Source organism: Buceros rhinoceros, unplaced genomic scaffold, assembly GCF_000710305.1.
Source record: "Buceros rhinoceros silvestris isolate BGI_N320 unplaced genomic scaffold, ASM71030v1 scaffold3998, whole genome shotgun sequence".
NCBI classification, from domain to species: Eukaryota; Metazoa; Chordata; class Aves; order Bucerotiformes; family Bucerotidae; genus Buceros; species Buceros rhinoceros.
In genome coordinates this window covers 65,692-91,388 of record NW_010427409.1, presented here as the reverse complement: position 1 = coordinate 91,388, position 25,697 = coordinate 65,692, and the positions used below count along the sequence as shown (strand labels likewise).

General features: G+C 39.4%; 1 protein-coding gene across 1 annotated transcript in view; it reads right to left on the bottom strand.

The window, feature by feature from the left end:
• Positions 1 to 25,697, bottom strand: part of LOC104498497 (semaphorin-3D-like) — a gene marked incomplete at its 3' end in the record, with an annotated part of 62,668 nt that overhangs the window by 16,923 nt on the left and 20,048 nt on the right. Inside the window, exons 3-6 of the mRNA XM_010141886.1 lie at positions 12,171 to 12,233; positions 10,401 to 10,520; positions 6,215 to 6,308; positions 2,872 to 3,000 (exon numbers count right to left, since the gene is read on the bottom strand). Of these exons, the coding sequence (XP_010140188.1) occupies positions 2,872 to 3,000; positions 6,215 to 6,308; positions 10,401 to 10,520; positions 12,171 to 12,233 (406 nt within the window). The remainder of the gene's footprint in view (positions 1 to 2,871; positions 3,001 to 6,214; positions 6,309 to 10,400; positions 10,521 to 12,170; positions 12,234 to 25,697) is intronic.

Here is a 25,697-nt window from a genome sequence, read left to right as displayed (position 1 = left end):
TAGCTTCCTATAAGCGGGGGAGGAATGTGCAGCTGCTTAGTGCATGCCTGTTTGCAGGGCTCAGGCATCCCACCACGGGACACCTTCCTCTGCCTGTCGGGCTAGAGTGGGACAGCCTCTGTTCCAGTGGGTGGCCTTGTCATCCAGAGCAGGGCCACCAGCCCCACGTGCCTTGTCCCTGGCCATGGCCATGACTGAGGCAGCTCCGGTCAGTGGCTGAGGGAGAGCTTCATTCTTCGGCTCTGCAGGAGAAGGGCTGAAGTCTGAGCCGAGGCACCATCCCCTCTGTCTTCAGTGCCACCACGTGCAGGAGTATGAGCCTGTGTGTGTGAGTCATGGGAAAGATTAGCTGCCTTCCTCCCTTTCTCCTTTGTGGAGCTGCTATTCAGTCACTGAGATTAAGACACGTCTTAATTAGTCAAGATAGAGATGTCCTGCAAGGAACTGGAAGGTATCCTACGCATTTTTCCCTTATGCTTTGTCGTTCTCTCCCTTCCCTCAGGAAGAATAATCATGTTTCCAGAAACAGAGTAAGACTAAACTTAAAAAATATAAGATGCATTATAGCAAAGCTTCCTCAGCTCTCTGGAAAAAAACAAGTTATACTTTTTATGCTTATCCTAAATAAAACATGAGTCACGCCTGGAAATAATTTATTTCTAATTGTTCAATTACTTAAGTATGTACAACTTTTCCTGGAGGTCTAACACACGCTCAGTAAATGCGTGGTAGATTTAGAGAAGAGGGGATTTAGATGAGATGAGAGTTTTAAACCTTAAATAAAGTAAATATTTTCTTTATAACAATATCAGCTGAAAGCATAAATTTATGTAATTGGTCATGTTACACAATAAACCCGAAATATATTGGCTAGCCTATGGCTTATTGCAGAAATGATCCCATCATTTAGAGTTGCACTCAAAGTTTTCTCCAACCTTAAAAGGACTGTTTCAAAATATTAAAAGCACCTAGTTTATATCTATGCCTCTTAGTATAACACTGAACGGATTGTGTATGTGAAGTCTCAGCCAGAGTGTGGCGGTAGGTTTTCATATGGCTGGAAACAAGGTAAACCTGAAGAATATATGGGATCTTCAGTGTTTACATAGTGTGGGGTAATTTTCACATCGCAGTCTAGCATACTATAGCTGTTTTTAAAACCCAGATGTATTAATATATTACTCTCCTTAGAAAACTTTCACAAATACAGATGCTTGAAGTGAACACAGAATAAAACATGAATCAATCTAAAAGAAAGAAGACAGACACCCCCTGATCCAGCCTCCAAAAGGAAAAACATAAAAGGTTCTCAAACCTTTAGTTTATTCTGTGTTCTTGTACTGTTCTCTTGCCTCAAACTGCTCATGAAGAAACATTAATAGCATAAAGAAATGTTTGGAACAGGATGTTTAAGCTATAAGTTCTTTTGGACTGGGAACTGAACCCTGTAATGCTCATCAAGGTGGATCTATACTAATGATAACACCAGATGCTCCTCAGGACCAAACTGCAGTAAATATTTTTTTTTTTTTTTAGAATATTATAGCATCCCTTAGGAAAGCAGCTACCCCAACCATCTTTCCATGCTGAGCATCAGCAGGCTGCCAGTGGCAAAACCGGATATTCAGTTGCAGGGTTAGTTACAGTTAGAGAACTGGCTGCTGGGAGGACCCATCCTGGTCTTTATTGCTTACAGCCCATTTCCGGTCTATATTGCAAAACAAATGTGTAGAAATGAGAAACAGGAGATAGGAAAGGTGGGGCAAGAAAAGTTTAGAGCACAGGAGATGAAGGTGGGGTAGGTCAGCAGAGTCAGATATAAGAGTTTTCTATCTGTCTGAAGGACCACTCCTATTTGGAAAGGTAAAATGACTGTCAGTGGCTTCCCCGTTCCTTCTCATCTCACAGCAGAAATCCTGCGATAATGGAGTCACAGATAGACAGAAATGTAAGGCAACAGCTTAGAAGAAGGGAGAGAAGGTGCATGGAAAACATAATAATAAAAGAAGAACATTTCCTCTCGAAGAGTTAAAAGGCAAATTAGCCCTTTCTGAAGCTGTCTGCTGGGAAGGCAACTTCACCCTGTGGTCAGCAGGCCCTGGCTTTATAATACACCCAGAATAGTTACACAGGCATCCTGAATCAGAGCCAGTGTTGCCACATCTTTAAAGACAGTTGATGGCTAAAAGGGGGATGCTTTAATTGAGCAGGGTTAGCTTGTGAGTGAAGTTTTCCATGTTACTCTGTGTGTGGTTTGAGACTGCCTGGGTGTAAATTCAGCCAGTTTTTTAGAGGGTTTACTAGCTCAGAATGTTTTTTAACAGGCAAGAAAAAGCAGTGTTTTGCTTGGGAAGCTATTTTAGGGTGCCCTTAGTGGTTTTAAAATGATACTCACAGCAACAAAGGGTATTTTTCACCCTCAAAAAAGGAAAAGAAAAAAAAAAGACCTCCTACCTAAAAACGTGGAATTTCTAGTCTGTCATTTCAACATGCTGTAGGGAACAGCTTTTAAGAAGTGATCGGAAAAAAAGGTTTTTTAAAAAAATTATTCCAACAAGACTGGAAATAGAAGCATTTAAGTCATGATATTATTCCAATTCCAGGACTATATACAGATGTACAGATCAAAGATGGAAAGACTGTTTAGGTTGTATGGCCCTGCTCTTTTTTTAATTAGCATTTTCACCTCTGTGACTTTTCCCAAATGTATTTTTGTTCCACTGACCTTTTTTAAAAAGAGCCTACATAAGATACCATGATACAATATCTATATTTATAGCTACTGAACATATATTTATATAAGAAAGGGGCTATTAACTTCAGAGAGGCAGGGACAATACAAATGACAACAGCATATGTTTGGGATCTTACCAGTAAGCCAGTAATGTTCAGATATGTCAGTTCTGATGTAATGGTGGTCGTGAGAAGGGCCCAGAGAACGTGTTAGAGCAGTGTCTTTGCCAAGGAAATCAGAAGCTGTTCCAGCATAAAGATACTCATCTGCAAATGAAAAAGAAATAGGGTTTCTATATCTGTGGGGTAAACAAAATTAAAAATTTTTTTTTGTTGAGTGAACAACACCTGTGTTTAAGCTGCCTATGAACTAGTTTAATATTCTAAAGTATTATTAGCTTATATTTTAGTGGGATTTGGGGTTCTGTGAAGTTACTTTCATTTAAATGAGGGTGATAGCTGTAAATATATGCCTGAAAACTAAAGGAGTCCAAGTCTAATTTTCACATCTTTTAGGCACTCACAGAAATAAATTCCCCGGGCTTAATGGGTGCTGGGCTTTTAAGGGTATAATGGTGTATTCGATGTGAGCATTTTGCCCCATGAGCACTGATCCTGGACCTGGTGGCCATGGTGAGGACATAACCGTCTGTCTATTCAAGACAACTCTTGTGTCCCAGGCTTGCCAAGGCCCTGATGGTTTTGCTGTTCCTGGGCTTGAGCTAGTAAACATGACCGATGCTTCACTACAGGAAATTTGCAGCTTGGCTCTTTCCTGGTGAAGAGATCTCCAACCAACATATCATTCATAAAGAGGAATTTATGAGCTACGGGAATTCTTCTCAACTATGTAACATGGTGATGGTAGGAATACGGCTACAGACCCAAATCATGACCATTTTAACATAGCAAGTATTCCCAGTAAAATAAATGAGACATCGTGGTTGAGTATGGCAGCCAGAATTTGTCTCACAAGGAAACTCTACCTATAATAAAGTACAGTGTGCTGGCTGCTATTGCAGTTACTATTTATTCTTCCGACAGCTTCATAACAAAACTTCATAACCTTAAGAATTGCCCAATATTTTCTGTTTTCCTTCAGATCTTGGTACTTTTCAGAAAAGAAGCAAAGAAACAGTACCACTGTGAAAATTTTACCACATAGTGCATTTTACAACTCTCTTTTTTTTTCTTTTTCTTGCAAAATAAGAAGATAGATTTATTGGTTGGAGGATATTGGGTTTTGTTTAATGACATGCAGCAATAAATCCCTGGAGTTCATAAAAAGGAAAAAGGTTCATATTCGTAAACAATAATCATATAAAAAGATATATGACACATAAAAATCCCCTTCCAGGAGTTCTTCCTCCAGGTTTTCTGATACTCTGGGTGGAAACATTTCACAAGGTCTTTTAGAGACAAGTCCTTTGTTGAGCATGAATGCAGAATAAATACCATTCAAGACAGATGTTTGTGTTTTCATTTGCAAAAGATGTAAATGCACTTAAGAAAATAAGATCAAGGGGAAAAAAAACCCCCAAAACCAAACAAAACCACAACCCAGGATCCACAAGTATCTGGCCAAAAAAAAGATCTATCAGCTTTCTTTTTACCTTGTTATTATTGTTACTTCTGTATTATTTCCATGACAGTATTGGAAAGCACATCTTTCAGACAGCATGTCGCCTTTGTAAAGAAACAATAGTCCATTCTGAAAGGTATTTGTCATAATGAAGAATGGGCAGGGTAATTGGTGTTTGCTAACTGACAGGCGCTCAATGATCGATAAATCTGAAGGGCTAACAGAAATTCTCCATCCTTGCTTAGGCTCTGCTGACAAGGCGCTTTCAGCACTTCTCTCGGCTTTTGATATCTCTCTTGCAAGTTCCAGTTATGTCCAGAACAGTTTTGGTGAGCAGTAATTTGTAATAGAAGACAGATGACAAGCAGGTGATTTTTCAGTCTAAAAGACTAACTATCTGTGGAATTTACTTGAGTGAAATGCTGTGTAGACTTCAAATAGAGATTATGCATTTCTAAAATGAATTAAAATTACACATTTGTATTAACCTAACTACATGAATGAAAATGTAATGAAATATTGTTTAGCTCATATATATAACTAAGCAGAGAGAATTGACATGCCAGAGGTTACTCCCTCTCATCAGTGGCAGAGAGAACCGCATCCCCGTGCAGTATTTTATCTGTGAGCAATACTGCTCACATAGCACTTTTGGGAATAAAGTAATCATCAAAAGACAGGCCAAGAACACATTCTCTGGTCAGATCTGTAACTCCTTACAATGCTCCTTGAACACTATTGCGAAGCACTTGACACCAGGCACAGTCAGACAAGAGATACTAGAATACTCTGACAGTTAATTTTATGTAGCTTGAAAATCCTTATATACTGAAGTTCATGTTTTAGTTAGCTCAAACGGCAGCTTCTTCATTTCACAAGATTCAACAGAGCAGTCAAAGCACTAGAGTGCTACTGAAATGGACCAACGCTACAATAAATCATGAAGCTCTATTACATATTAGAAAAAAAAAGAAGCTAAAGTTTCTAGAAACCCATTTTAAAAATAGACTTCGTGGTCATTAAACAGTACTAGGGGTCCCTGAGAAGAATAAGTGCTGGTTTTAATCTATTGTTTTTAATAAAGGAAGTCCTGCCCCATCTGTTGGGTCAGAATCACAAATCATCTATCTTATTATCTGAGAATAAAGACTGAACATTAGTCATATTCTTTTTATAACACAGAGTGACCGATACTTCAAAGCATTGTCACCACTGCTCTTTGGCTGTAAATGAAAACGTCATGGTGCTTCACTCTTATCTTGTATTCATACGCTTGACAGACAAGTTAAATGAAAATTGTCCAAAGCTATGAACCATACCATGACAAAAGCAGCTCTTATAGTGATTGGAAATCCAGAGGTCAAGCTGACATTCCTCAGCACCAAATGTCAGACCACACAGCGCTGCGATGCACGCAGCAGGAAGATTGTATTATCTTGTTCCTAGGCTTCCAGCTTCAGAAGTGGCTACTCGAGTAAATAGAAACCTCAGAAATGTATTTATGGAAATAGTGGATGTCAGCAGACTTCAAAGGGCAGAACATATTGATAACTGCAGAAAGAGGCCCAGAAGCGTTTCAAACATTGTCTGCCCATGTGGGGTTTTTTTGTTGTCTTCTTAAAGGAGAAACGCCTGGGTGAGGAGGAAACTGCCTTCCTGCTCAACTGGCAAAGGCTTCACAGCCACTCAAATGCCTCTGTTTGCGTTATTACATTTCCAGCTCTTTGATGTCTGTATACTGAAAGCTCTCTCAGCCCTGAGAGCACAAACCAGCATCAGAAACACAACTAATGCCATAGAAGCTCCAACAATGGCATCTGCTGAGTCTCTAACCCCAGACTTTGCATTATAAAGCCATCGCACATCTGAGAGGAGTGCCTGGCTCTGATGGTTTCTTACCTGCCATCACTGAAGCAAATGGCTGCTGAGGATCAAAAGGGCATTTCAACCTGCCAGACTCCAAGTTCTGAGTATCCAGACGGAATATTGTTTCCTGTGAATAAACACATATTCATTACCCTGGTGGGGCTGCAGAGAAAAACTTGCTTAGATGACCTGTTCTACTAACATTCAAAGTGAAGGTGTATGAGATCATGCAGCTGTCATCTCGGCATTGATGTTTGTAGTCTGTATCTCTGTTTTATATCCGTATATTTTTTATTTGTTGTTTTAACATATCCTGTTCACTCTATAGTCACTAACAAATCTTTAAAAAGTATTTTCTGAAAAAAAAAAAGGTGCATTGTTCATATCTACTCAAACTAAAAGCTGGATTGTACTTAAAAGACACTGGCTTCTATTTGGAAGGGTGCTGATAGACTATGTTGCAACAGGAGACGCAGAAGAGATTCTGGCCGACTCTTAAATTTCTCCAGGGACTGCTGAATAACATTTGCAGCAGACACAGTTCAGCCCCTTTCAAATGAGAGCGGCATATGCTCTCTCTTGTTATATTTAACAAGGCTAATGATACAAGAGATATCACAATAGATCCTTCCTTGTAGTTCCCATCTATAGTGTGATTAATTCCTGGGTCACAGAACAAGGGCGTAGAGGAAGATAAAGAAAAGAAATTATTTTAAAACTATTACTGATGTTTTCAGTGGGCAATCACCAACTCAGTTGTTGTAACCATCAATTTGAAGTTTTATTATAGTTTTGAATTACCCAGCAAGGCTCCTTTTACTTGTTCCTTTCATTAGTTTCCTAAAAGCACACTTAACCTGAAACCCATAGTGAGTCCTTCTGAAGGCAAACTGATTGCTAAGTCTTTGCAGTTATAGAGACTTGATTTTAGAATTCTACTGCCATTAGAGATGGGACATTGCTTACAGAAATGCTGTTAACATACTTTCCTACCTACAGTGATATTTAAAATCCCACTAGTATTCAGGAATCAAATCACTGTGGGTTAATGTCTATTGCAGAGGCATAATTTTTGAAGATAGTTTAAAAAAAAAATCAAAACACCTTTATGATTTAAACAATTACTTTAAAAAAGGGTGATTTTAATACTTCTGCCTTGTAGAGAAGAGGACAAATGACAGTTAAGTATGTCCAAAGATGGCCACACAGGATCAGACTTCAGAACACATTAATTCAATTCATCCTTAATGTACATCAAGTTATAAATGATCAAACCTTTCTATTTCATTAAGGTGTCTCCTAAACTCTCTAATCTCAGAAGACAAAAGTCCAGGATATTGAATAATTAAGCTCCTTAAGAGAACAGAAAAATCAATTCTAATCTATGAACATACATGCCATTTCCTCCAGCAATCCTAGCAGATACAAAGCAGAATTTAATAATCAAAAAAACAACCCTTGCTCTCTTCACAAGCCTGTGAGATAGCAGGTAAACCAAATTCTCAGGCTAAAGTGGATGAGCAAACACCAAGGACAAGACTAAAATAAAAATTAAGCTTTTTTAAGACTAAAATAAAAATTAAGCTTTTTTCTTTTTTTTTTTTTCTGCCAGTGCTATGTTAATGACCCGTTCTTCTTTATTCAAAGATGTGCAAACCTGAGCTGCTCAGAGGACCCTCTCCATGTTACATACAGAGGCTAGCTGCAAGTCCACCAGGACTCAAGGGACCGAGAGCTTTATTTCAGACTTCACCCAGACAAACTAACGGACACTACCAGACATTCACACAGAATTAACCTCCTACTTTTGCTTTGGACAAAACTTTCAAATAAAGAGTATCCCTTGGAGAGCTGTGGCTAACAGCGCCAAGCAGGCCAACCTCTTCTTAACCGGCCAAATTTTGGCAGTGACTTCAGCAACAGCAAGACTACGACTTTAATCCCCTTTAATTGTGTGATCCTGTAGGGGATTTGCACTGCTTCAAAAGCAGTGTCTGCTGTGGTTTTGAGTCACCTGATCCACACTGGTTTTCTCCCTGTTTTCACACCACTGGCAGGGGACAGCAGACCGCTGGGCAGATCCACCAGCAACTTTCGAAGGTCAGCAGAGCGCTGCCTGGTTTCACAGCTTCCATGAGGCTGTCTCAGGCCCTGGCTCTCCCAAGCATCCCACAGCTTCCTGTAGAAGTTGCTAATTATCAAACATCTATTATCCAGTGTTATAACCCAAAGATTTAAACAGAAAGAAAAAAAGGTGGGAAAAAAGAAAAAAAAAAAGGTGCTGCTATAAAAGCAGTTTGAATTACCACATGGGACTACTGGTTTCAGTTCCTGCAATGAAGAGACATTTTCAGCTGCCTGTCAAATTCACATCAATGAGTCTCCCCTCAGCACCCTCCTGCCTTGCCACATTTATCTGGAGAGTCAGCAAAAGGATAGTAACTGTAAGGTGTCTGGGATCCAGGAAGGAAAGAGAAATATGCCTGAAGCCATTCAAAACTGTTAATTCAGTAGATGGCTGTTGAAGAGATGCACCATCAGGAGAGGCATGAGTAGTGCTGAACACTGTCCAACCTAGCACTGCAGCTGATCAACCAGGAGGAATGCAGGAGAGGCAGGACTGTGAGACAGTGAGGAGATTAGGAAATACAATAGCAGGATTCTTCTTCCATTTCCGTTTCCTCTCATGAGGTAATTGGTCATGTCTAATTGAGACAGACCCCTTGTCTAGACTGGCTGCCAGATTGAACAACCAGACCAAATCCATAATTTCATAATGTTTGATGAAAATAACCTTCAGAAATAAAGTAGTTAAAGGTGCAATGGTAGAGTGAATAAGGCATTTTGCTAATGACCCAGAGGTAAACCAGGGCCTTACTTACACTCTTGCTGAGAGCTGTTCTGTTCAATTCAGCTGGGTATTTGATCATTCAGGCTAAGGAATCAGAACGATACAAGAGATCTAAAATTTCAGTTGCTTCATCTAGAATATTTGAAGTAGTGAAGCAAAAAAACCTACAAAATTATTTCATTGCAAGCCCAATTATACAGCTTATACCAAAGAACACCGGAAGCATTAATTGCTTGTTAAAGAAAGAACACCACCATGCAGATTTAAAGCAGCTTCAGTGTTCTGTAACGTAGGCAACCCCTTTGGGCTGGTCAACCAACCCACAGATTGTATGGAATATAATGATGAGTCTCATCCTGGGCAAGCATTAATAACTTTTTTCGTTTCTTTTTTTCTGTGAGCATCTGCCCTTCGTTCGATATGTCAGAATCACTCCAATGTGTACAGATTTCAGGTTATCACATTTAAAACTATATTACTAGACCTCATTTCTTCTGTTCCATATTTCACCGAGACCCAAAGAAAAGAGAAAGCTCTTTCCACAGCAGCATTGGAAGCCTGCACTGCAGGCAAGCAGCCAGACAGGTCACGTCTCAATGCTGTCTGAGAACAGAGCCAGTGTTACAAATATAGCCAAGGTGTTATACATACAGGAGTAAGAGACTTGTGTACTAAGTGGCTGCTTGACACAACACCAAAATTATTCTGTTGGGGGGGGTTAGGTGTCCAACATTTACCACTTAGGATAGAGATTTCTTTGTCACCAGCAAATGAAGACCAGTCAGCTGCTGAAGTTTGGTGCGAGAATATGCCACCAGTGATGGAGGATACCCAACATTTACTTAGCAACAGGGCTGCAAAACGTCTGCAAAGCCCTGAGATGCTGAACTTGGACTCAGGCTCAGAGACCGTTTACAAACTGTAAATTACTCTCATGTACAAGGAATGGGGAAACATCTCTGTGGATCAAGGGTACATACACATGAAAAGATAGAACTACAAGTGTCATCTTGAACTCTATGTGCATGTGTGTGTATGTAAGCAGAAAGCATGTGTGGAAATGACTTACTAGAAAAAAAGACACCTGGGTTAAACATTCTCTTCACTTAGTTAATCATACAAAAGTGTCGTTCTGAAGAACTCTGAGTATTAAGCCTTACTGAAGAAAGTGCTTTGTTCAAAAGTGATACGCACATACCAAATGTGAGAAGGAGAGTTCCTGCCTGACCTGCAAAATACACCATTTACCCTGTTACTTACGCAAGCCGCTGTCACTTCACTTTTTACACACTCACATAGTATTTTCCAATCTATGATGAATGCTAAACAAGATGAGGGTTATTCCTTGACGTGAGGGAATTAAATTACCTCTTTGTGAGTTCCAAGTTCAATGTATCCACAGAGAGGGTGGAATGCTCCTGTGCCACAGACATAAACATGGGTTCGGTTGTAGGGCTGAAGAACTCTGATAAAATTGGCACATTCCGTCTATTGGGAAAAGGAAAAGAAAGGTTAATTTTCATGTTTGTTCTTCTCTTTCACTTTATACATTGCACTAGGTTATATCCATAGTCTTGGTGTATTTAAACTCAAAATTGCTGTAGCAGAGGATGTTTACTAAAGAGTTCTAAATGGCTACAGTTTTGTAGTGGCTCTCTACTGGGCAGTTCGTCAATCAGACTTGCAAGCCTAATTCTGCTATAATGCTCACAGCCGCAAGAAGTTACACGGTTACAGCACAGTTTGAAGGATATCTGCTCAGCCTGTGTTGTAAACAACTCCTGCCAACAACTGTGCTGAGGTAGGAGAGCCACAGGTTTAGCCTGGCTGCCAATCCTCCTGAATTTGGTCCCAATTCAGTGTTCTGCACAAGCATTGACACCAAAGATCACGACAGAACTCTTTGTGGGGGCCTGAAGCACTTCAGCATACTTCCAAGGGTATGTTTTGAGTATCAACTTTCTTTGCACAAACCACATCCTACTAATCTCTTTTATTTGGGCATTTCTGAGTCCTGTGGGATGCTCAGGTCAGTCCTGGTTCTGGCTGGTCCTTGCTAGTGAGAAACACTGGTGGCTGCTGCATGGTGCAAGGGTGCTGCTGGTGGGGTGGTAGGAAAGTCTTGCTGCAGCCCAGCAAGGCACTTAGGACAGAATACAGAAGAGCAATTCATACATTCAATACCACCCTACACCTAAGTAACAGGCAAGCTGCAGAGACAATGTGGGAGGCAAAAAGGAGGTATTTGTGATCTATGTACAAAAAAATATTCCAATCTCTGGTCCCTTTCCTTTTGTCTTAATGCAGAAATAGATCAGCACAAATCCACCATGCAGACCAGTATCAGAATTTTCCCAGTGCTTAGCAGAGGTGTTGTTTAGTTCTTAGTCTGAGTTAAAGATAAGGGCAGCAATAAGTTAGGATAAAAAGCTGGAATTCCTCAGGCAGATAGCTGAGAGAGTGTTTTGAACTCGAGTCTACCTTGGTAACAGACACGCTGAAACCACAAGATTTATGGAGAGAAAAGGAAGAAATTTTGTTATACAGCCGGGAAAGGTTTACGTTTACAGTGGGCTCTAGACACATGATGTAATCTGTACTATGCAAACGAGATATGAAAAGTTTTATTGTATATATGAATGCACCTTAAACACACTTCCTAAAGAGACTGCCTAAAGAAGAATTGTGGTTCCAGGGAAAAGCTAATCTGAAATTCTGTTTTAAGCTTAACTGCAGTTGTCTGAAAATTCAGTTAGTTTATATTCTGCTCTGCACTGCTTCGTTAATGAATTATAATGAAGTTACATTCAGGATATTCCCAAGAAAAAAGAACCAGTCTGAAAGGAAAGAGGATTTCGGGGGAGTACTGTCTGAGATACATTTCAGAGCAAAGTCATCTCTTAACTGCATCTATTACACATAAGAATGGCCTAGCATGATTGCTGCTTGCAATATTGAATGCTTTTTTCTTGTAGCATTAACATTTAAAGAAAAGAAGTGTAACTTTTTTTAAATGAAGAAAAAACACTTAGTTCTCTAGTCCAAGAAAAAGTGTAAAACCAGCTTACTAACTCATTTTGAGTCACACAGTTATACAATATTCTCAGCAATAATTAAAAAAATATATACCATACTTACATGGGCATCTTTCCCAGCTAATTTACATAATTCTACCTTTTCTTTTGCAGCAGGCCAGTAAATCTGTAACAGTTAAAATAAGACAAAGACTATGAATATTATTAATTGTCTTGTGACCATAGTTTAACTATTTTCTTGAATCAAGAATTAAAACACATTTATTGAAGGAATTTGCACATAAATTGAAACAAACATGACTTCAAACACAGGGTTCCATTACAGAAAGTAAAGAGTCTTTAAATCAAAGCCCCTGTTTTTTGTTTATTTCCTCATAGGCTAGAGGTACTTCTAAAAGTTCTTATTTGGTCTGGCTAACACACTTTGTCAGCATCATGAATTGTGTGCTTTTCTCAAAGATATGATGAGCCAAATCACCTTGAAACTGAAGTGACTGGGAAACAAGGCAAATTACATTTGTGATTAATTTGGTCCAGTGAACTTGGCAAAGTCATTATAAAAAATATTTTGCCGATACTGCCAATTTTTAAATGAAAAGAAGTTTTGTTCAAAAAACTAAAGGTAGCCTAAAGGAAATTTGTAGAACAAAATGTATGTTTGACAGAAATCAATAGTCCACGGTTTAAAAGTCATAGAATCACAGAACGCTTTGTGCGGAAAGGGCCTGCCAAATGTCAGCTGTACAACCAACCCTGAAGTGAGAAGGGACATCTTAAACTAGATCAGGTTGCCCAGAGCCCTGTCCAACCTGACCTTGAATATTTCCAGGGATGGGGCATGTCATCCATCAACGCTAATTGAGTTTACTGAGAAAACACCAGAAGTTTGGAGGAGAATCATGTAACTTTGATAATTAGTATCACATATTACTGATGTTTCTTCTTTCATTTGTACCACAAAATTCTATAAAATAGGTTTTGGCGGATGGAGCAAGAAGACAAATTACTATCGGTTACTGTAGCCCCAATTATGTTAGTGAAGAAATATCAACGAACAACAGTTCAGGCTCTGGCTCATTGATTTCAATTAAACAGTCAAAACTGGATATCATTGAGTGCATGTTTAATTCTATTAAACTCGAAATATAAGCTAAAGTCTTCCAGAATCACCATATTAAACATGGATCTTTCTTCCTTCTCATTTTGACAAGAAAAACCTATAGACATTTCTCATGACTAATAATAACAAAAATTACACTAATTTTTGAGCAAATATCAACTAGGAAATTGCCTCAAGTCCCAGGAACCAGTGTGCAGATTACTAGCAATCACAGATACTTTAGAGTAGTTTTGAGTCTCAAATCACACTTTATAAAATCTTTACTAGTGAAATCTATAGGAACAAAGAATTGTTACAATATGCATTAGGAAAAAAAAAAACATCATCAAGGAAGGATGCACAACTCGACCACACGCAAGAGGAATTAACTGCTGTAGTATTCCTTTTCTCTCATCCAGCTGTTGTCACCTCGTAGGATGTGGCTCAGGCCCACATTGATAAGAAAAGTGAAACAGTACCCTGTGTCAAATATCTTTATCACTGATCAAAATCTGCAGTCAGTATTCTACCAATCTGGAAAGTCTTTTTATTTCTCTTCTTCCTCTTGTCTTCCCAGTGAAAATGGATTGTCTTTCTGCAAGGAAATTAATTTCCTCTCAAATAAATTTACAGTTACCTTTTTGATTAGAAGTTCTTAGTAAAAATAATGTATTTTAAGTCACTTAAACCATAACCCTTTACAGCAATATTTATTTAAACTCAGAGATAAGATTTACTTTCCCAGAGCATTTTCTTTGAATGTTGTTGTGATAGCATTCAGGTCTGAAAATGCAGTCTGAAATGAGCCATGCCAGTGTGTCTGGAATACACAGTCTACAACGGCAGAAAGTAGGAAGGAAAACATTGGGAACGTTACAAAACTGTTGGGAAGAGCTGAAGTTAGACCCAGTGAACTCATCTGGTCCTGGTTTGGGCAGAGATGGATGAGTTTTGCTCATAGCACTGGTCTGGCACAAGTGCCGCTAAGTTAAGAAGAGCTGAGGCTTAAAAGGAGCTGGTGAAGAAAAGCTGGTGAAAAGGATCAGCAAGAGGAATCTAAGATTATGGATCTCCAAATACATTTGGCCAAGGAGCCTTAAGCTGAGGTCTGATCTTCTGTTCTCTTGTACATAAACTTTAAGTCCAATTCTGTCCAAGGTCCCTGTATCAGTCACAGAGAAGCCTAGATGTCTTCGAGTGGTTTTGGAGATTTTTGGACAAAGATTAGTTATCCAATTATGTAGACAAGATGTCCCTCTGTAGGCTTTTGAAAATGCCCAGCCCTCATTGCCAACTACACAGAAGAACTGGATGTCTGCTTTGGGAGGCCCAGTTACATTCAAAGACACCCGCTTGAAGGCATCACTCTTATTAACGGACTTGACTTTACCCTCAATTCTTCTACTGATTCCTCTATCACCATGGCTTGGCTTCATGAATGAAGATCTGGGAAGGGCTTTTCCCACGCTCACTGCAAGCGATGAGTGCACCCTTCGGGCCTGCGCGGTGGATTTTTTAGGTGAGGCACCAGCGTGCGCGGAACTGGCTTCACCCTTTACACCTGAGCTTCATCTGCCAGGGCCTAGCGAGCTTGGACGGTGACAGCGAAGTCCTCGGGTCGTAGGTTTGGTTAGAGTGTCCTTCTCTTAGATGGATGAGCCTTACAGGGCTAAACGAGCTCCATCTGCCCGGGTTTGGAGTCAGAGTTGTCCTTCTCCTAGGATGGCTGCCCGAAGGCTAGTGAGCCCATCCTGCCCGTGGACACACTTTGTCTGACCCTTCAGTTGAGACCTGTCTGGCCTGGGAGACCCCACCGGAGGCACATGCCACCCCCAGCACAGCTCTCAACCTCACAAGGACACGCAAGCTCTTTCCCCACGGCAAGGGGGTGCCCACGAAAGAGTCGCTGCTCTACCTCCAGACATCACAGACCTGGGCATGAGGCGGCCGGGGCCTGCCAAGAACGGGAGTCCTGGAGGGTGGATTCCTCTATGGAAAATAGCGTTTGTTGTACAAGGCTGAGATACACACACCCCTTTTCTATGATAACTGACCACAGTCAATTATCATTAAAAAATCAATTGTTTTACTTTCTGGCTACTCAACAGCCTCAGTATTTAGCATTGTACAAGACCTCATTAGACAATGGAAAGCGTAGCTAAGTGCTCCAACTTTAAAATCAATTTGCTATTAAAAATGAGGGAGTTAAAATGATATTTATTTGCTTTCTTTATGAGAAATGAGAGGTTCCTAGAAACCGTCAGTTCTAAATTATAATCAGTCCAGAAAATGGCATAATAAATAATGAGCCAATGTGCTGAACAAGAAAACATAAACTTAATTTTTTATTAGATCACGTGCTATGTAACAGTTCCACAGTTCTGGTTCCCTCAAAACACTGACACACAAGTAACTTTAAACATGTAAAATAGTCTCACTGAATTTTCACATGCATAAGCTCATTTACATGCATCTGTGTTGACTTTTCTGTAATGGGTAAAACTAAGTTTTTCTATTGTATTTTATTCAGACAAGTTATTCAGTTTCGTAATATGTGTAAAGTAAAACTAGATGCTTCATTAGTTTATTTTATATTTACACTTTTTGAGCTTGTAGATGGTTCAATGTTTTGAGATTGGTAATTTTTTTCAGTTCATGTACTGAATTCACAATGGTAACATCTTATTTAACAAAGTCTTTTTCCTAAATTCCTCAGAAAGTAAAACCTCAAAGAATTAAAAAAAAAAACCCACCCAAACAACAAAACAATATACAATAATGGAAACAACACCACTGCATATAAAATTACAATTGTTTCATGTTATGAAGAGCATAAATTATGTAATATGTTTCGTGGTTGCATCTTTATTTGAAATGTCTGGAGAAATTTTAGAATAGCTGGGCAGGGTTACTGAATTTAACAGAAGAAAGTAACTAATTGAAATACTTGAAATATGTACTTAAACAAGATTATTTTCTACTCTTAATCTTCAGTTTATTTTCATTGCAAAGTATCCGTATCAAATTTCAAAGGTCAGCTGCTGTCATGATTTCCTGATTCTATCTCCTATAGTCCAAAAATAAAAAAAGCCCCTTACTATTATTTTTAAATAATTCTACAAATATTTTCTGAAATTCAGCCACAAGAAAGAAATTAAAATCCCCTAATAATGCAAGTTAATAAGTTCTCTGTTAGCAGAGTGAAAGAAAACCTCCCAGGAGTACAAAATTAAGTAGTACATAAGTGTAGGACAGATAAGGTATCACTTTAAAGGGTAGCTGGAAATTGATTTGATTAAAACAAAACATTAAAAACCACAAAGGTCCTTTTCAGGTGAGTAGCACAGTAATTTCTAAAAGTAACATTTTTCCTTCCTCCAAACATGCATTTTTACTATTAGAAAGGAATGAAAGGGGAAAAGTTAATATAAAATAATTAGTGGTTTATTTATACACATAACTTGATATGTGGATGCTGTATTTATCATTATACGTGTATATAGATAATGGCTGGACTTACTTCTAAGAGATTCATTTCAGCTGCCATCTGTCATGAATTAACAATACTGGTTATAAGTGAGTACTTCCCTCATCTTTCCGTATCTATCTTCCTCCTTCCAATTTTGTTCCTAAGCTAACGCTTAGACTATAAATACTTAGAAGAATGCCTCCAAAATAAAACAGTGAATGCTGCTTCCAAAGAAACTGTTGTATGAAAGTACAGCTTTTCCACGAACTATTTCTAATGGAGATACTAAATCCGGGATGATGCGGGACTTCACCAAAAAGTAGAAAGCACTATGTATTGTCACAATAAAAAGAGGAAGAACGTAAGATACCTAAGAAAAATCACAGGCCTATTGGTCTTGTTTCATCTGTTTATAAGATTTCAAAACAAATTTTTAGTTAGGGAAGGAATAACTCAATTTTCCAATGAAAATGGAGAATGGTACAAAAGAAAATATACCTTGGTAAGGAGCCGTTATTCCACTCTAATGTTCTTTAATTCTTTAATAATGTAGCTAAATCTCATACTACATTAATGTGGTAGAGTTCTTTTTCATCAGGGTTCCGATTAAGTATTTATTAAGTTGCCACATGGCAATTGATTAGCTCAGCTGGCAAAAATAGGCATTATTACAAGAATAAATGGTCTGTCAGAGCACATCCTATTTTGTATACCCCTCAGTAGCCTTGGCAAAAGCCCAGCACTCCATAGCAACATGTGCAGATGACACAAAGTTGGGAAGCATCATTAATACCAATGTAGACCGGTAATATTATGTAGGAATATTACGGCTCTGAAGATCAAAATTATAAACAAAGGAAATGGTTATAAACTGGTTATAAATAAACGTAGACTGTAGACTTTAACAAACATAAATCTGCAAGCTCACAGTAGCAAGGTTCTGGTATATAGCAACAATTTTCTAAGTAGTTGCATGAAGTGTCCCACAAGGCCCTTTACAGCAGACGTCGGACCGGGTTCTGAAAGGAATAACTGCTACATGAGGTGGCTGCTGGTGATAGCAGGGAGTGAGACCAATTGACCAACGGGATTCTTTCCAGCTTCACGTCCCCAAGAGTCACACTCATGCCAGCGGCAAGCACTTCAGTGTCTCATTGAGGTCTATGGCTTTCAGCAGCCCTGGGGCTGTGGCAGCAGCACTGGAGCCTCTCACGTGCTTGACACTGCGCACGTGCTTCAGTACTTCTCTATCGGTACAGCCTCTGGTACGAGAAAACGCACAGTGTTTTGTTAGTGGTACATGTAGCACCAGCAGGATGTGTTCGTATCTGGAGTGAAGAACATCAGCTAATCAGCAGGTCTCATAACACTCACTCACTGAATTTGAGTCGGGCAAAGAAAGGGATTGCTTCCTTCCTACGTTGAAGGAATGAAAGATGGTAGAAGGACTAGAGGAAAATACAGTGATTTTAAACAGCTGCTTGATGCAGGAAGACAAAGCTTGCTTTCTTCTCTTGTTTTATTCTTTGTACTTGATATTCATTATATTGATGCTTGTGGGAAGGCATACAATAAAATCACAGCTTCCTGGGCATCAAAATGCCTCATTAGGCTCATGAATCATGTAGATCATAACTCAGAAGCTAAAGATCATCAGTATGAGTGAATTCCCTGTATGACAGTCCCAACAGCATCATCTAAAGAACAAAGCCAGACTGAGCTGTAAACCCACTGTCGTGCTGGCATATGCAACATACTCCCCCTGAGAAACTCTCCTCCATGAGAAACTGCTCCCCTGTGTGGAAAAAAAAATATTAAAAAACAAAAATGCATGACTTATCCCTATGTGACCATAAAGCAGCTACAGCAAAGAGGGCAACATGATCCAAAACCATTAAAGTAAACCAGAAGACAGTCTAATCCCAGTTTTACTATTGCCCTACTATATGTGACAGTCAGGTCTCAATTTTCCCACCAGTAAAATGACAATAATGTGACTTGCTGTATTTCTCTTTTTTTTTCTAAGAACTTAATAATTCATCACTGAAAAATGAAAAGCAAAGAAAAACAGTTAAGATCAAGGAGTGCTGAGAAAAGATATGACAGTGATCCAGTAAGACTGTCACACTGCTGCATAAGACAATATCATAAACGACACACCCCAATACCATGAGAGTGGCTGTTCCTGGATTTCTTCCTGAGAACTAGGACCTTGGTCACTTCACTGAAATTTACTGCAATTGACTGAATTTTCCAACAAACACTGGAACAACAAACATTAATGCTTTTTTAGTAGTATTTTGCTGAAAACAAAGAGTATTTTAAATAATGGAAAAATGAGCTGATTTTAGCCTACCATGCACGTGCACCAGTTGCTCTCTAAATACTTCACATGTGTTGCATTCACGTGTGCAGGATGGGAAGTCCACAACTTGGGGAACTGGACAGATTGTTCTCATATACAAATCTTAAGGGGGATGTTACCCTAAGCAGTTCTTGTAACTGGCTCCCACTGTGTTCGCTGTACTCTGGAATTCAATACTCTACAGTTATCAGCAAACAAAGGAAGTTTAATTCATCTAAATTCCTTATGCGAATTTCTCCCTGTATTTAAAACCTAACCAGGCTGTCTATAGAGTCAGATTTTTTCACTCAGCTTTCTTTCCAACAGTTAGATCAAAGTTTAGATAACTTGCAGAAATACTCAGAGATCCCTAAAAGCCAGGAATGTATTCTTAAATCCCTTTTATACCTGCCACAGACCTTCCTTCTTCCAACAGGTGTTCCTACATCTGATGGACTAATTCCCATACCTGAAATATTCATATTTCAGGGAGTTCTTTGGAAGATATTTGACTGGAATTTCCAACTCAAATTATTTCATTGTAGCAGAAAATTAGATCTCTGAAAGCTATGATTTGATATGTTACGGGGAGTGGGGGGGAAGAGAGGATGTGAGGATTGTTTCAGAGTGATTTACAACACTGCAGTGTCAGTGTATGTCATAATTTATTTTCACAGTGCTGTCAGGCTGAGTAACATGCACTGGAAGTCAAAAGGAAATAACAGCTGTGTATTTGGATGACATGTTCACAGACTTTTGGTAGCTTAAATTTGGCAGGTGGCTGTTAGAGTGAAACTTCTTATTAGAACCAAATGGGCTTTTTATACTGCATCTGTCTGAGACAAAGTAAGCTCTCCCCATGCCACAGTGCTCCTCCTTACACTTAATCCACTGCTCAACACAACCTAAGTAGCCAATGCTTGCTGTAGTTGGGGGTTTTCCAAAAAGGGCATTTTCGTGTACATGTTATAAGCATATGTGAAAGCTTAAAAAAAAATGGACCAGATGCTGATTTCATTTACACTGGATTAAATCTTGAAAGGCTACAGTGCTTCTACACTTCGTTTTCCACAGTGCAATCACAGCAGACTTCTGACTACAGTCTGTTTCTCCTAAAAGGAAACCGTAGACCAGGACTTGTAAGGTAAACAGCATTGCTCCTGGCGTGTTTATCACTTCAGACTGAAGACAAATCCTACCTCTGAAAAAGCCAAAGCCCAGCAAGAGCAAATGTTTTCAGAAATACTAGTGATTCTGTGTACCTAAACATATGGATAAAATATCAAAATGACAGCAGATGTTTATGGAAAAATAATTTATGGCAACAATACAAAAAGAAATAACAGAAACACTCTCTTCCACCTAGGATTGCTGTAATTCTGGTTACATTCTGCATTCTTCATGTCTTACTGCTGTCTGTCAGTTTGCATCTGTAAACACTGCTGAAATGCTTCTGCCTTCTCTACACAGACGCCTAAATTTATGTCTGTCAAATAATTTTATGGCCTCCAAAAGGTTTTCAGAAGTTCAAGACAAGAGTTAAGTAGGTCAGTGGCTAGACTCCTCCAAGTACTAGCAAGTACAAAAGTATCAGTTCTGTCATTGAAAGTCCCTAACCCGAAACACCATTATAGCTTCTTCTTACAGTGCCCACTGCTGACAACCTTTGGGGACACGACATTACAGAATATCCAGTAAAACCAGTCTTGTTTTATTTAAGTGATAGATAAGATGATTTCTGTTTCTATTAATTTTGGGAGGATGAGAAATATTCTATATCAGGTGTTAATGAGTATCCTATGAACTGGAACACCCAGTAAAGTTCCCTTTGTTTCAAACGCAGGGCTATCAGTATGCATTTACTCCTGGGAACTAATTCCCCATGTGCAGAAGGTTAAACCATGCCCCTATGGAGGCATGATCCCAGATGGACCCATGACCACCCTTCTCCAGTTCCACTGGGTTTATTCTAGACTTTACCAGTCCTCATGTCTCCACTTTCAGAACCTGAGATACCTCCAGCAGTTTCCATGTGATTCTCTGGCCTTCAATAATGTTTCCTGGCAAGACTTTTTCTTCTGACAGCTTCACTTTCAGACAGTCACGAGCTTTTGCTTACAAGCAGAAAGCAAAATTCCTTGGAGTTATAGAACAAGCAGCACATATTTGTTTAGGAAGGACCAATCTGGGTATTATTGTGTTTCAAGGCTGCAATAAACATCTCAGACTCTGTATGTATTCCTGAGGCTCTGGCTTGACAGCAAGATCCAAAGCCTCTCTTCAGTTCTGGCTAAATTCCCACTGGGTTCATCCCTAATTAAGTCCATGCCTATAAAGACTGGTAGGAGGTTTCCCAGAGCAAAGAAGGTAAAATTTGGCTCCTGTGTCTCAAGGGTGCTGTTTTACATAAATATGCATATGTATTTGTATATATGTTCCCCCTTCCTGCAGAGATGGGTGGGTCACACTGCAGTTATTGCACAATAATAATGTGGTGACATATAACCCTACTTTCTCTGTTGATAAGCACTAGAGTTATAGAAAAGTGTAGAATTTCTTGGCAGCTGTTTTATAAGCGTTAAGACAGCTGATATATATATATGCATAGTTTTACTGTGAAATATGTATTTTTTTACTGTGAAATACACATAAAAATCAATTCAAGAGGGCATTAAAGAATAAGTCTCAGGACAGCTGCACCTGGTAATACCAAAAAAATAGTAACAACTACAAACTAAGGATGCTCCAAGCAACGATAATTGTGACCCTGCACCGATACACATTGGGGCAGATGAAAACGGCTTTTTCCAAAGCTGGTTTGGGGATCTGACGTGTTTATCTATTTGGCCCACATGTAGCTGTGTCTTCTAGCACTGACAGCTCCTGCAGGTTGGCAGCTTTTCAAAAGCTTGTCAGCCCTTGATAGCATTCCTCTTCCCGCAGAGATGGGCGGGTCACTCTGCGGATTACACAGTGATAATAGCGCTGACATATAACCCTGCTCGCACTGTTAGAGAGCACAGGACTTACAGAGAGGTGCACCATTTCTTTGCAGCTATTTCATAAGTATTTACCCAGCTGGCACCGTTTTGTATCTAGTATTTATTTAGTTTAAGATGTAAAATAGCAAAGGCTTCAGGCAAACTCACAAGAAAATCCTGTGTACTAAAGTATTCTTTCCAGCAGGATCCCAGAGCTTAGGATTCCTCTAGAATTTCTTCTCCACCTTTCCAGCCTCTCCTGCTACTAAACCTGTTTGTTTATTTTACACTGCACTTCTACAGGGTATGGCATAGCTGTCTTCAGATTTATTGTTCACATTTCCAATGCCCTGAAAAACGTAGGTTGCTTCTCTTTTCCGCTTTCTTTTGCTGAACATCTTTATTTTACTCATAGGAAGGAACCACAAATCTTCTAGTTTACAAATAGCTTGCAACACTTGTCAGGCATCTAAGGATCTTACAAGAAAAGACTATGGCACTTGATAATGCTCTTCCTGCAATAGGAGCTAGAGGCTTCTGTTCAGGACAACTTCACAGAGATTATATCCGTGCTGTGAAGGATCAGTATCCTTTGCTAAGCTTCAGATATTTGTAGAGTGCAACCATTTTAGCTTTCTGCATTTGTCTTTCAACCTGAAAGACTTTTCTATTATACTAGGGTATTACTGTTGTTTTATAATAAGGTTTAAAAGCACTGGAAACTGGATGGATTTTTCAGCTAAGGAAGTTTTCAAACAATTACATAACAAATTGAATAAAAACTACAATGATTTGATAAATTGTAACTCCAGAAGAACTATTGATTTATTTCATCAGGAAAAATATACCAGGAAATAAAGCCATTACTTAATATATGTAAGTCAAATTAACTAATTTAGGTAAATAATTAGATTGTAAAAAGGAAGTTATTAAGTGATATTTATGTATACATTAGAGAAGGGAGCAGGATAAAATGCTTTGGATGTTTCTTTGTAGAGTATTCCAGAAATGTCTTAATATAGAGCACCAGACTCTACAATATAATCTTGTCAAGCAATTATATCCACAGATGAGGATTTTCTGAGATTAAATTGTTGGGGATCCCGACTTGCCTTTTTGAGATATCAGCAGTTTCTAATATAACAAATATCTGAAATTAAGAGTTTTTTTATAGTAGTCTGAATCTACTATATGCTGAATCCAGCACAGAGCATTCTGCAGTTCATGGTCAGTTTTGTTTTAAAGAAAGAAACCCCCAAACTATGCACAATCTTGCATTCTAGTTTCAAAGCTCTTACACGTCTCTTACCCCTTCGACTTTCTGTCTTTTAACCCTCCTTCCTCAAAGTCATCAATAAACACATTACCTACAGGCAGAAAATTTTCTAATCAATTACTTCTCATTTTAGTGGGTGTGTATAAGAAGATTTTATTTTCCCCAGACTCTTACTCCAGAGGAGTACAAAGGACACACTTCAGACCCTTGTAGTCCCAACATGTGTGGTTTGCTCACACCAGGAAAGCCTGGAAGCAAGCCGCCTGGCCCAACGCCAACCCAAACCATGGTCAGTCTAAACACAGCACCAGCGAATGCTACTTTCTGACACTTCACTGCTACTGGAGAGTATCCTTTAACATTGAAAGCTCGTCACTGACTGAGATTTATACACAACCTCTCATACAACTTGCTTCATCTCATTTCTTCCCTCCCCAGACAAATTTCTATCAGCCCAGCACAGAGGAACCAAAGAGAAACGCTTGTGTAATATCAGCTCATGTGACCTGGGCATTCACCTAAGAGGAGAAGTCTATAAAGTTGCTGAATACTCATGGAGATCTTGGAAATCAGCACACCAGGATGCTTCGCAGAGATTTTCAGTCAGTTTTAGGCACTTAAATATACTTTTCTTCAGTGTTTTGGTTGAAAAGTTAAAGATGATCTGAGTGGTTAAACAATGTAGAATTATTTGAATCTACAATCATTTCTTTAGTCTGGATCTGCAAGTGATTATGAATTTCATACCCTTCTTTCAGCCTACCACAGATATGTAGGCATACATCTCTATTCAGCTTACCAAATGCAAATTTTCATTCTAATCGGAAATGAGTCTTTGCTCTGCAATATCTACATTAAATGGCACTGACTGACTGCACACCTGGCTCAGCCAGTGTCCTGCTCTTCTCGGAAATCACGACATCCATAATGATCAGTGGTGGTTTGACTAAAGGGAATATGTCACCAGCTTGGACGGAGGGGAGGATCACGCAGGGTGCTACCGCCTCCAGAAAGCTCTGAACTCATCAAGCCTCACTGAACATAATGGAGGTGACAGCATTCAGAATCTCCCAGGAGGTAAGGAGCATCCCACAGAATCAGAAAGATGCTTTTCACACAAACAAATTTTGTTTTCTACAGAAAGCTTATGCCAGAGACCAATCTGTAGTGTGAGAATCTGTAATATGAAAAATGCAGATATTAATGCAACATCCTGAGTAGGTGCTGGGTTTTGAGTAAACTACTGAGACGGCAGACACAAGCTAAGTATTTGATAAGATATCTCAGGGAAGAAATATCCCGAGACACTTGGAATCTGAATTTTAAAGAAACGGGCATATGGAGCACTGCAGAAGTCAAAATAAGAAGTAGGATAGTCAGCCTGGTACTGTATCTCTTCTATACAATGACAACAAGTGTTGCATTCAAAAACGTGGAGCAAAAAGGTCTCCTGTTACATCTGCTAAGCTCCTGCGCTGCAGTTGTATTAATTCAGAGTCAGGTACCTCCTCTTCAGACCTGACAGCAGAACACAGTAATTCAAAACCTCCTTCTGGTGCTTCAAGAAAATATCAAACACAGCTGATAATTTAAATTTTCTTTAGTGAGTACTATAACTAAAACAAGCAGGAAAGCTGCTTCTTGTGTGTTCCTGTGCAAGCCTCTGGTTTTTACGCGTGGGAGTCCATGGCATTTACGAAAGCTTCAGTTCATAGTGTCTGCTAGAAATGTCAAAGGTTAAAGTGCCATCTTGCTATCTGGGGTTAACACATTGTCGCGGGGCATGGGCAAGGGAGTACAGTAGATCCCACAGGAAGTTTCTCCTATCTACAATAATTCTAGATATTAATACAACTCTGAATATTAAGAGCGTTACCAGCAATTTTAGTATCATTTAAACCATTCAAATTGCCTCTGCTCTTAATACCATAGTAAAGTAATTCCAGTGATGCCAGGAAGCAAGGAAAGAGCTGTCTCTTCCATTCATAGAATCATAGACTCATCTGGTTGGAAGAGACCTTTAAGATCATGGAGTCCAACCATTCACCCAGCACCGTCAGGGTCCCTAAACTACATCCCTCAGCACCAAATCCACACAGCTTTAAAACAACTCTAGGGATGGGGACTTCACCACCTCACTGGGCAGCATGTTCCAATGCTTCAGAACCCTCTCTGGAAAGACTCCACCACCTCCCTGGGCAGCCCGTTCCAACGCTTAAGGACCCTCTCTGCAGAGTAGTTCTTCCTGGTATCTAACCTAGATCTTCCCTGGCGCAGCTTCAGGCCATTCCCTCTCATCCTGTCATTTGTCATACAGGAGAAGAGACCAACCCCCACCTCTCTACAACCTCCTTTCAGGTAGTTGTAGAGAGCAATAAGGTCTCCCCTTCCTCAGCCACTCATAAGATTTGCTCTCCAGACCTTTCACCTGCTTTGTTGCAAGAGTAACATGCTCTGAACA